The sequence below is a fragment of the Ahaetulla prasina genome, chromosome 9 (assembly GCF_028640845.1).
Source record: "Ahaetulla prasina isolate Xishuangbanna chromosome 9, ASM2864084v1, whole genome shotgun sequence".
NCBI classification, from domain to species: domain Eukaryota; kingdom Metazoa; phylum Chordata; class Lepidosauria; order Squamata; family Colubridae; genus Ahaetulla; species Ahaetulla prasina.
In genome coordinates, this window is record NC_080547.1 from 24,217,834 (window position 1) to 24,230,293 (window position 12,460).

Sequence of the window (12,460 nt, forward strand, 5' to 3'; positions counted from 1 at the left end):
CAATCCTGTTGCACAGGTAGTATCTGATGTCCAACTACAATTAGCCAAAAAAATTTGTTGTTAAGCAAGACAGTTGCTAATTTTGCCCCATTTTACAACCTTTCTTGTTAAGTGGAACATTGCAGTTGTTAAGTTAGTAATATGGTTGTTAAGTGAATCTGGTTTCCCCATTGACTTTATGTCAGGATTCCAAGGAACACCACCAACGAAATAAAGCTCTGAGCCTTGAGGTTCCTCAAAGTTCCAATTTATTAGAGACGTCACGTTGGCACAGCTGGGAAAACACGAAACTGAAAGCTTCCAGGTTTTCCACACCCAGTTGACAGTTCACAGCCCTGCCCCACACCCACAAGTTCATCACATTGTCCAATCAACTCTTCACACTCAATTGGATACAATCTTCAGGCAGTCTCCATCAGACGCAGGCAAAAGTCCTTGAACATGGAATGTTGTTATGACTAACTTTCTCCTGCTCCAACAACAACCCCCTCCCTACTTCCCCAGTTAAAATATGTGGCAGTTAAGAAGCAAAACGAAAATAGCCTTCCAAAACTGACACTTTGCTTGTCACAAGGTCACAAAAAGGGATCCCATGACTTCAGAACACAGCAAGTGTCATCAGTATAAGCTACTGACAAACATCTGAATGTTGATCACGTGACCATGGGGATGCTGCAAGTCACTTTTTTTCAGTGCCACTGTAACCACACTTGAGCCCAAAAGTTCTGTTGTTAAGTGAGTCTTGCCCCATTTTATGACCTTGGTTGCCACATTTGTTAAGTGAATCCCAGCAGCTGATAAGTTAATAACCCAGCTGTTAAATGAATCTAGCTTCCCCATTGACTTTGCTTGTCAGAAGGTCGCAAAAGGGGATCACATGAGCCCAGGACACTGTGACCGTCATAAGTATGAACCAGTTGTCAGGCATCCGAATTTTGATCACGTGATCATGGGGAGGCTACAAAGGTCATAACTGAAAAATGGTCATAAGTCACTTTTTTCAGTGCCACTGTAACTTCTAACAGTCACTAAATGAACAGATGTAAGTTGAGGACTACCTATATACCAAAGTCCAAAGGAAACTTTGCTTCTCTGGGATAAATATGACATTTAAATTAAATTAAAAATTAAGACCATCAGGAAAACCAGTTCTACTTACCTCTGAGCATCAATCTCTTGGGCGCGCTCCTTATATTTTCGTTCCCGTAAAGATGCTTCTTTCAATTCCCGATCCCGACTCTCCTTTTCCAGATGTTGACGGGCTTCCTCCGCTTTCCTCTTTTCTTCCAGCCGGCGATTTTCCTCATCCTTCTGAAAGAATAAACCTATTTCAAAATGGGAACTTATGGGGAGAACTAGGCATGAGAAGACATGTACTGGAACGAGCTCCCTCTGGGGCTTCGTCAACTCCCCGATCTCAAGTCCTTCCGCCGCGAGCTGACGACGTTGCTGTTTCGAAGAGCAGGACTAGCTTGAATGTAGTTTTAAATTGGGGTTTTTTAATAAAAGGGGTTTAAATGAGGTTTTAAATTTGTACTTAAAAGTTAGAGCATCAATTGAATTTAACTATCTATTCTTTTAGCTGTTTTTTATCTATTATATGTTTTCTGTTGTTTTTTGTCTGTGAACCGCCCTGAGTCCTTCGGGAGATGGGCGGTATACAAATATAATAAATAATAATAATAATAATAATAAATGACCCTACAAAAAAGGTAGCAGGGTTTGGACTACCATGCGAGCAATGGACAATCCTGAAAAGGATCTGCACCTCACACGTTGGGTCTCTCTGGATAAATGGGGTCTAGCATCCTCCCCTCAGTATGATTGTGGGGTGCTACATCAAACACTAGATCACACTGTGACCAGCCATAAGCTGAGGGCATGTACCGGTCGGTCCACTATCTATTTTTTTAAAAATATAAACGATGCTGTGCTTCATTGGTTAGATGGGCTAGAGCACTGATGGCTAACCTTTTTGCCATCGCGTGTGAAAAGCGTGGGCTGCATGTGTGTGCCCACACCCATAATTCTATGTGTCCCGCTCTCCGCACATGCGCACGTGCCCCCCCCCACTTTTAGCACACGATGGCACGGTGGGCCCATTTTTCGCCCTCCCAAGGCTTCAGAGGCTTTCTAGGAGCCTGGGGAGGGCAAAAATGGCCTCCGGGGTGGTGGGGAAGACCGTTTTCACCCTACCCAGGTTCCTAAAAAAGCTCTGGAGCCTGGGGAGAGCAAAAAACTGGCCTTTCCCACCCCCAGGTCCTCCTGAGGCAAAAACAGCCTGTTTCCCTATTCCCAGTGGGCCCAGAAGGCCTGAAAATTAGCTGGCTGGCACGCATGTGTGAACTGAAGCTGAGCTCACATGCCCACTGATATGGGTCTGCGTGCTACCTGTGGCACGCATGCCATAGGTTCCCCATCACTGGCCTAGACAACGGTATTTGAATGTAGATCTTTTAAACACTTACATTAAATTATGTTTTATTAATCTACATGGAATGTTAATATATATAGCTAGTCCATGTATGATATGCCATACATTAAATAAATAAATGGAGAACTTGATACATCTATTGGAAGATTGGAAGACAGCTTATCATCAGCCTTCCTATTAAAACGGACCTTTCAAACAACTCTAAGACTTGAAATGTTTCTGCTCAAGACCAGCCTTCTGGGATTTGAAGTCCATAGATTGTAAAGTTGTCAAAGTTGCCCATCTCTGCTATAATGTGTGCATAAATGCCACTTCAAGCCACTTAATCCACCTTTTAAAAATCCTGGCTTAATCCAATGTGAAAATCCACCGTTTTCACTGACCTAAAACGTAGCCCTATATGTAAGGAGGTTGTAAATCTCCCACCAGCTAACTCAAATCCCCAATTGATATTTCAGCAGCAAGGTGAACTGGATTGAGTGAAATACATACCTCTGCTTTGGCCCAAAAGTTATCTTTGCCAACTCTTTTAATCTCAGACATAGCATTTGTTTTCTGGTAAACGGAGCCCTATTGCAAAAAAGAATCACACTGCTTCAGAAATTCCTGGGCTTAACTGCACTTAATTATTAATAATTGAATTGTTAAAACATTTAACAAAGGAAATAAAACACAAAGCTCCATAAAAGACAAGACAAAAAGAAGCATGGGATCTAAAGACTAAAATACCAGTACATTAAAAAGGGTTTAATTAATATAAAATTTAGAATTCATTATGTCATTGCTTAATTCAAAGTACAGAACTAAATTCATTCATGTCCTAACTGCGCTTAATTATTAATTAAGGTGCCAACAAGCTGTTAATAAACTTCACTTTTTGGAACCCTCAGATGTTGAATTAGGTAAATATTAACAATGTATTTCTTCTTCTCAGCCCATTGAAGGCAGTGAGTATAGAGAGCATTAAGCAACTTCCACAACCTTACTTCCCCTTGTGGATTAAGAATCTGAATTGCACTTTCAATGGAAGTTTGTCAAGCCTATTAGTTTCACTACCTATGATGCAGTGGCAGAAAACTACTGGGGTTGATAAATTCAACCTGAATGTGGACTCAGAAAACAACTGCCACTGGAGGCAGCTGTGTTGGTGATTATTCTCAAAATGTCGGCCGTGTCAGGCATGGCAATTTTTAAAGTATCTTTTTACCAGGAAACAATGTAATCAAGTATACAGTCTTCCTCTTTTTCCCCATAATCAGGCTGCAATGCCACCCCTGTTTTCATTTTCCCAAAATGCCAATGGGGACTTTGAGCAACTCAGGGGCACCCTGAAAAGAAAGGTAACGTTACAGGCTGGCGTACTTCAGCATTTCAGCGTCCCGTTTATTGGATAAAATAATCTAAAACAACAACTCCATCCAGTGGTTGGAGTCCTCTTGTATCCACAAAATTACTGTAGATGGTCCCTGATGCAGGCATCCAAAGAAAACAAGACATATTTTTTGAATGATCAGAATCCCCAAACTTACAGGTGTTCCAGCTCAAAATGCCGCAAGATTTCATTTCCCCAAATCTCTTAAGATTTCAGATTGGATAATCTCCTAAAACCTCAGCCAGGTTATAACATTAAAGTTGTTATTCATCCTTGTTATGGCCTGTGATCTTCTGGGTCACATGTGCCTTGGAGGTATTATTCTCTCATTTATGAGGTGGCCCACAAAAGCTTTTGATGACCTATCAAGATAAGGCTGCTGCTCTACAAAAACTGAAGTTGGATGCAGAAGGAGTCTAATGAATTCCAAAGAAGGGACTATAGAGCTTAGAAGATCTTACCACAGGAGCTTGTGGTCCTGCATCCTGGAACTTGCTCCCTTCTTTATGGAAGTTAAAGTTTGCCCCCGAAGCTTTGGCCACCTTCTCCATAATGGCCTCTGGCTCCACATCTTCATCAGCCCGAGCATTTATTGTCACGTGAGCACCCTGGAAGAAAGGAAGTGCATGGTTTCCTGCTTGTGATTGCCTGATAATCATCGGGCACACTAGGTCCAAGCCTAGTCTTGATGTGATGTGCAAGTACAGCTAGTCCTGGCTTATGACCACAAAGGGGCCCCAAAAATTGATCACTAAGTGGTGTGGTCATTAAGTGAGGAAGCCTTATGCACGGTCACTCATGCTCTCATTACTTCTCGCTTGGACTATTGCAATGCTCTCTACATGGGGCTCCCCTTGTAGAGCACTCGGGGACTCCAGCTAGTCAGAATGCGGCTGCGCCGGTTATTGAGGGAGCGGGTCGGAGCTCCCATGTAACACCGATCCTGCGCAGACTGCACTGGCTACCTGTTGTCTTCCGGATGCGCTTCAAAGTATTGGTTACCACCTTCAAAGCGCTCCATGGCTTAGGACCGGGTTACTTACGGAACTTAGGGGCCGGATAGCTCAAGCTGGTAATAGCCTGTTATTAAGAACACCGAAGCCTGCAATTATTGCAGGTTCGAGCCCGGCCCAAGGTTGACTCAGCCTTCCATCCTTTATAAGGTAGGTAAAATGAGGACCCAGATTGTTGGGGGGGCAATAAGTTGACTTTGTAAAAATATACAAATAGAATGAGACTATTGCCTTATACACTGTAAGCCGCCCTGAGTCTTCGGAGAAGGGCGGGGTATAAATGTAAACAAAAAAACAAAAACAAAACTGTCTACTGCCGTCTTCTATCTCCCAGCGACCAGTACGTTCCCATAGAGAGGGACTCCTTAGGGTGCCGTCAGCCAAACAATGTCGACTGGCGGCCCCCAGGGGGAGGGCCTTCTCTGTGGGGGCTCCTACCCTGTGGAACGAGTTTCCCCCTGGACTTCCGACAATTACCTGACCCTAGGACCTTTCGCCGCGAACTTAAAACCTATTTATTTCATATGGCTGCATTGGCTTGATTTTTAAAATTTTAATTTAATTTAAATGGGTTTTAAACTTTTGTAATTTTATGGGTGTAATTTGTATTTTAAATTTTTTGACAAATTGAATAAGTTTTTTAAGGGTTGTTTTTTAATATTGTATGTGTCTGTGTTTGTATTTTATTTGGTTGTTCACCGCCCTGAGTCCTTCGGGAGAAGGGCGGTATACAAATTATAATATCCTCCTCCTCCCTCCCCTCCTCCCTTCCCTTCCCCTCCCCTCCCCTCCCCTCCTCCTGACCGTATCTGATTTTTAAAACCTCACTGCAATTGTCGTAAATAAGTGAGAGTTGCCAAGCATCTGAATCATAACCACTTGACCTCAGGGACAGTCGTAAATGCAGGAACCAGTCATAAGACCCTTTTTTCAGCACCGTCGCAACTTCAGTCGCTAAACGAATGGACGTTAAATCAAGGACTACCTGTATAGTTTCATGGATAGCTAACCAACATTTGTCTATCTATCCATGTGATGGAAACAGATTTGCCACCTGGAATCTGTCCTGAGACAGAAATCTTATTTTGCAGAAATGTTGGGGAACTGCTGAGAAATGCAGGGGAGACATGCTGTACAAGTATATAGTTTCAAGAGTAGTAATGTTTGGTGGATAAAACTTTTCTTCCAAGGATCCTATTTTAAACAAAAGGATAGCATAGAACTAGAAGTCTACAATTACACAACTTTCTGCCCTCCAACCCAGAGTATCCAAAAAGCAAACTTTTAATTAGTTGTCTTAAAACTTTCTGTCTCTCAGGGTAATACAGATCATCCTTGACTTAGAACAATTCATTTAGTGACTGTTCAAAGTTACAACAACATTGAACAAAGCAACTTATGACCATGTTTCATATTTACGACTTTCGTAGTATCCCCATGATCATGTGATCAAAATTCAGATGCTTGGCAACTGGTTCATATTCATGACCATTGCTGTGTTCCACGGTCACATGATCCTCTTTTGCGACCTTCCGACAAGCAAAGTCAATGGGGAAGCCAGATTCACTTAACAACTGTGTTACTAAGTTATCAACTGCAGTGATTCACCTAAAAACTGTGGCAAGAAAGATCGTAAAATGGGGCAAAGCTCACTTAACAAATGTCTCACTTAACAACAGAAATTTTGGGCTCAAGTATGGTCATAAGTCAAGGACTACCTATATTATCAAAGGAGTCTGCGTGTGTACTTTCAAACCTCCAGAACCATGTATATGGGAAGACACTCCACTGCAAAAGGAAAAGAGAGAATAAAACTCAGATAATACCTTCAAAAAGTTGACCACTGAACTGACGTGGTTGGCACAGGCTCCTTTTCTCACGTCATTAACGCCTTCACCAAACTGCCGAAAGAAAACACAGAGAGAATTTAAACCAGGAGGCTCATATCATCCTTCATACCAGTGGTGACAGAGAAGGAAATGCCATTCCTGAAGGACTGCCATTCCACAACTCTCATACCAAGTGTTTATTCAGTTAAGCACTTGTAAGACAAAGCCAAGTTCTGCTTTCTAAATTTAGGTCAGGAAAAATGGGAGGAAAACAGTATTCCAGATTCTATAAAAAGATTGCCATTTTTAAAATGAAAACCTGAAAGATTATGAAAACGACACTCCCATGAACAAAATACTCCTTTTTCCCCTCCCAGAACACACCATTTTTGCTGCATACTCTGTGTACATGTGTGCATTTCAAAATGCACTGTTTGAAACAGAAGATGGTGTCTAATATTCTAAATATGACCTAGCCCTGAAAAAAAGTACTCCTTCTTCCACATTGCACACATTGTGAAATGCACAAATTACCCCTGGAACACTTTTTACACATGTGTTTCTCAACTGTGATATCTTGATGATTTGTGGGGGGACTTCCAACTCCCAGAATTCCCCAGCCAGCATGACTAGTGGGAGAATTTTGGGAGATGAAATCCCCACATCTTCAAATTGCCAAGATTGAGAAACATAACTTTCATTAATTCATTCCCATGAGCTGTGGGACACAGAGGTTAGAATGCAGCATTTGCAGGCTAATTCTGCCAACTGCCAGGAGTTCGATCCTGACCGGCTCAAGGTTGACTCAGCCTGCCATCCTTCAGAGCTGGGTAAAATGAGGACTCAAAGAGTGTTGGGGCAATATGCTGACTCTGTAAACCGCTTAGAGAGGGCTGTAAAGCACAGTGAAGCAGTATATAAGTTCTAACTAAACTATTGCTATTCCAAGAGAAAACTAAAATGTCTTGGAGTTGGGCATACTGATTAATGATTGCAATAAAGGCTGGTTTGGTCTGATTCAACTCATATTGCGGAAGCCTTTCCCAACTTTTTGCTCTTTGGAAAGGTTAGTTTACAACTCCCCAAATTTCCAGGCACTACAGTTAATGGTTAGGAAGGAGAAAATGGTCATTCAGACATCAAAATTATACTCATTATATTGAGAAGCCTGTTCCAAAAGAGGCCTACTCATTTCAGCCTTCAACTAAACACCCACATTGCTTTTTAACTTTGTCTTCATGTACTGAAACCCTTGCTGCAAAACCTAATCAATGCTTCTGCAATATTACAGAGATCAACCCATTTTTTGTAACATTCGCTTTCCCAGGCCCTGCTTCACTTTGCACATTGGATGAACTATACCAGTGATGGCTAACTTTATTTTTCTTGGGTACCAAAAGCGCACACACCCATAATGCAATGCCTCTCCCGCATGCCCTGCCCCCTGCACACGCATGCACGACCGCCAGCATGCCCATGCGACCTCCCCCACGACCCCCATGCATGCGCGACCCCCCCCCTTTTGGCTTCACATCCCAAAACAGTGCTGGGGGGGAAGCCTCACCTCCCAAAACGGCTGGGAGAGGAAAAAAAGCCTCACTGCCCAAAACAGCGCTGGGAGGGGAATCTCCGGAGATCTGGGAAGGCACAGACAGCAGAAAGTGAGGAGAAAAGTACCCCCCCCACCATGCACACTTGTCTCCCGCTTGCAGGGCAGAGACTCAAAAATCAGCTGGCCGGCGGGAAACGCTTGAGCATGCGCAGTGGAGCTGCGTGCCATAGGTTCTTAGACTGTGATATGTGAAGGCTTGTGTGACAATCTATTAATGATTCATATGGCACAGGCTTACAGATTTTGTCATTAAAGGAGAACAAAAGATATCTAAATGCAAGTCACCTTTCCTACAGATAGTCCTCGGCTTACGACCACAATTGAGTCCAAAACTTGTTGCTTAGCAAGACAGTTAAGTGATTTTTGCCCCATTTTACGGCCTTTCTTGCCACAGTTGTTAAGTGAATCACTGCAGTTTTTTAGTAGGTAACCCGGTTCTTAAGTGAATCTGGCTTCCCCATTGCTTGTCAGGTTGCAAAAGGTGATCACGTGACCCTGGGACACTTTAACCGTCATAAATATGAGTCAGTTGCCAAGCATTTGAATTTTGTTCACCTGACCATGGGGATGCCACAATGATCATACGTATGAAAAACGGTTATAAGTCACTTTTTTTTAGGGCTGTTGGCAGTTCAAATGGTCACTAAATGAACTGTTGTAAGTCAAGGACTACCTTAAGTATTTCATTCTTAAGCATTGCCCCCTCCATTTATTTCCTTGGATTTTGATGCTATCTGTCTCCAAAACAACTTTGGGGTTAGTGATACTGAACATTCCCCCTGCTGAGACTGATTCAGAGCCTGACAACTTCGGCCCTATATTTTGGTAGCACATTTTCCTTCTGGCCAGTTTATCAAATGTTTATACAGTCCAGTCCCGGATTTAGGGAAGCTTTAGAGCTTTTCCTTGGCAGTGTGAAATGCATGTTTATCTTTTAAAAGAAATTTAGGAATGTGTGCAATGAGCACAAACATTAAAATGCTTGATTTGATGCAGCTTTGCTGAGAGAATTAAGTTCTGGGGAAGGGGGGTTAAATGGCATAAACATTCCAGGCCTTATGTTCAGTGCAGCCTAAATATACTTTGCTTCATCTTAAGTCCAACATTATGCTTACACTAAGCCATAATGCGATTTTCATGGTTTTGGCTTACCACGATATGTGAACCAAAGTACTCTTTATTAATCATGGCTTATATGTATTTCCAACCTGTTTTTATATCCTGAACGTTCAGACACTGTCAGTTTACCTTGAAATTTGTTTACTTTTTATATAACAAGGCGGCCAATATTTTTTAGAAATAATTTCTAATTTTTATGATTGAATGGAATTACATTGTACATACCCAGTTAATGAGCACATATTTCGGCAAACCGGAGTTGGGGTCTTTCACTCGGCAGAATGCATACATTACTTTTCCACTATTGAGTTCTTCCACCATCTCCTCCAGACCACCGTCTATGTATCATTATTTGAGAAGAGAAATGGGAGCTCAAGTTAAAGCAAATTCACATTAAGAATAACTTACAATGTACAGAATATGCTGATCTAGAACCAGAAAAGAACTCCAGAAATTCTAAGTGATACTTAAACACCAGTCAGCCAATATCTGAAGGGACAGATGCTCAATCTTTCTTACAGATAAAAACACTCTGGCTTGGTCCATATGTTATCCTAAGTGATACTATCCTAAAGGAAATCAACCCTGACTGCTCTTTGGAAGGATGGATCCTGAAACTGAAGCTGCTAAGCCAATGGTTGTAAGTCGAGGACTACCTGTAGGCTAGATTGTTCTGCAGGACAAATACTATCTGCGTTTCCACTAGGCTAATAAACTGCGATTGCTAATATTGAACGAATAAGCACAGAATTTCAGAACTAACTGAAGGAAGACACAGCTCCTAGGCATCAACGGAACAAGTGAAGGAGGCTCAATATCCATCTAAAAATACTACTCAGTAGGCATAACATTTACTGTGCCAAAAATACTTTGGAAACCCATTAAGTAACAGAACTTCGTCATTATAGTTCTGAGATCAGGAAATTTGAAGAAGCAGAATATATATAAGGACACGTCCTGGAGACGTTTCAGGCATCTACTGAGCCGCAATCTTAAAACAGCAGCCAGTGAATCACTTCCTCATCTGAAGTTTCACTCTCTGCCAACACAGCCTCTTAATCTTTGATGTTCCTTCCATTAAACCTTCTTATTCTGCCTCCACGTTATAATTACCATTTCTCTTTGTCTTTATTGTCATCATATTATTATTCAGTCACCTATTTTAGTTCTCTCAAGAAGTAGCCATCCCAAATGTAAAAGCAAAAAAAGGCAACTGTGGAGTTTTTATTCTTATTCAGTGTTAAATTTTTCCACTGAAAAACCACCAAACCATTTTGTCAGCTACTTCCCTTTTTTAAAAAAAATTGCTGAAGGAGTTTCTAGATGAGATACTCTTTGCAAGAGTTCTCCTTTCTTATTGCATTTTTACTAAAAATTTCCATTAAAAGGATCTTTATGGTACTATGTAGGTATAGGGTATAATTTCTGTCCTTGTGGCTTTATAATGCGTTTTCTTTTTTTTTTAAAAAGGAGACTAAAAGGGATGAGACGCTGGCTCAAAGGTAACCATTTTAAAAACTGAATTTGAACTTCCTCCAAATTTGACCTTTGGCGATACAAAATGGTATGTGTCTTCTGCAAATTAGAAGACAATCAAAAAACGCCTAACTTGTAATCTCTCTACCTAGCATTCCACCTGCCACCATGAAACACCTGGAGGTTTGTTTAGCAAGTCACACAGGTTTTTTCCCAGTTCAGACAATCCATCAAATCACTTTTAAGTCCTGATAGAGGTAGACCTCAGTTTACATCCGTAATGGAGCTTGCCCAGCATGATCATAAATCATGTCAGTCATAAAACAGGTCATCCATGTTACCGACCCAATTTTATTACTGTTTTTGCAGGAATTGTTAGCCAATGCAGGGTCATTAAGTAAACCAATTGTTTGTTATGGGCTGGTTTTGCTAAAAAAAGGAAGTAAATGCAGGTTTTCAACAAAAAATGACGTAAAGTATAGTCACATGAAGGGGTGATGCTGCAAATGTCCATAAATGTAGGCCAGAGGCTGAGCACTTGAAATGCGGTCTTATGCGCTGGGTGGATGGTGGGGAGCCATCAGAACTTAGGAACCAGGTCGTAAGTATCTCTAGGAGATCCGGCGTAACTTCATATGGTTGCTAAGTGACAGGTCATAAGTGTACAATTCATGGTTTCTGATTCTAGTTCGGTAGCCAATTCAGACAGCATAACCAACCTGTTACGTATCATTGTGAGCAATTTATGCCAATAGGCATAAGTGTAGACTCTACATTTATGCCTATTGGCATAAATTGAGGAACAGAAAAAACAATCAGAAAAATGTAGGCTTTGCACATTTACAGATTTTCCCATTCCTTGCAATTATGATGGCAAGAGTACAATGACTAATCAAAGTCGAGAATATATTTTTGTAAAGGCAACAGACTACAGTCATTCCATCCACTAAAAATGTCTTAACGGCAGCATGCCAAAACAAATTATATGCAGCTCTTTAATGTACAAACTGACATTTGTGCTGCTAATTATCATTTTCCCTTGCAATTTTTAAAAAAAGATGTTTTAAAGTAAATTCCATTAAAAAAATGTTCAGGTCACCTATGAACTTCCACACAGATTTGTAGCATGTTTAAAGTATAACATATTGCTTCCTTTCCACTGGAAAACAGGAGTACATGCCTACTACAATCCATTTCCTAGGACCGGTTGGGAGACTTCCCAGAATTCATATATATAAACAAGCAGGAATAAATGAATGTCTCAAGAGCTGAAGAAGCTTTTCACTGAGAAGTTAAATGTCTTCAAAGAAAAAACCAGAAAGTCCAGTTGCCTCTAGATGGGACAACCATGACCTCGATGACTGAGAATCTCCATAGACAAATGAATGTGTGACTGTCACACCAAAGAACCAAGCTCTAGGGAAATGCTATAGAGGTCCTGCAAAAACCATGGGACCAGTTGCATTTGGATCTAAAAGCCAGTCAAGCAGTCTCTGCTTTAGAACCTAAGGACAGACAAAACATCTAGAATGCAGACTTCTTGAGAAACATTCAACCAAAAACCAGAAGAGGCCACAGAAAAGTTTGCTTCTCTTAAAGAATGCT

General features: G+C 41.3%; 1 protein-coding gene across 4 annotated transcripts in view; it reads right to left on the minus strand.

Moving 5' to 3' along the window:
* Nucleotides 1–12,460, minus strand: part of DBNL (drebrin like) — a 35,763-nt gene that overhangs the window by 21,327 nt on the left and 1,976 nt on the right. For all 4 annotated transcript variants that reach the window (XM_058194409.1, XM_058194407.1, XM_058194408.1 and 1 more), the window contains exons 3-7: nt 9,605–9,717; nt 6,646–6,720; nt 4,268–4,414; nt 2,927–3,004; nt 1,160–1,311 (exon numbers count right to left, since the gene is read on the minus strand). In XM_058194409.1, the coding sequence (XP_058050392.1) occupies nt 1,160–1,311; nt 2,927–3,004; nt 4,268–4,414; nt 6,646–6,720; nt 9,605–9,717 (565 nt within the window). The remainder of the gene's footprint in view (nt 1–1,159; nt 1,312–2,926; nt 3,005–4,267; nt 4,415–6,645; nt 6,721–9,604; nt 9,718–12,460) is intronic.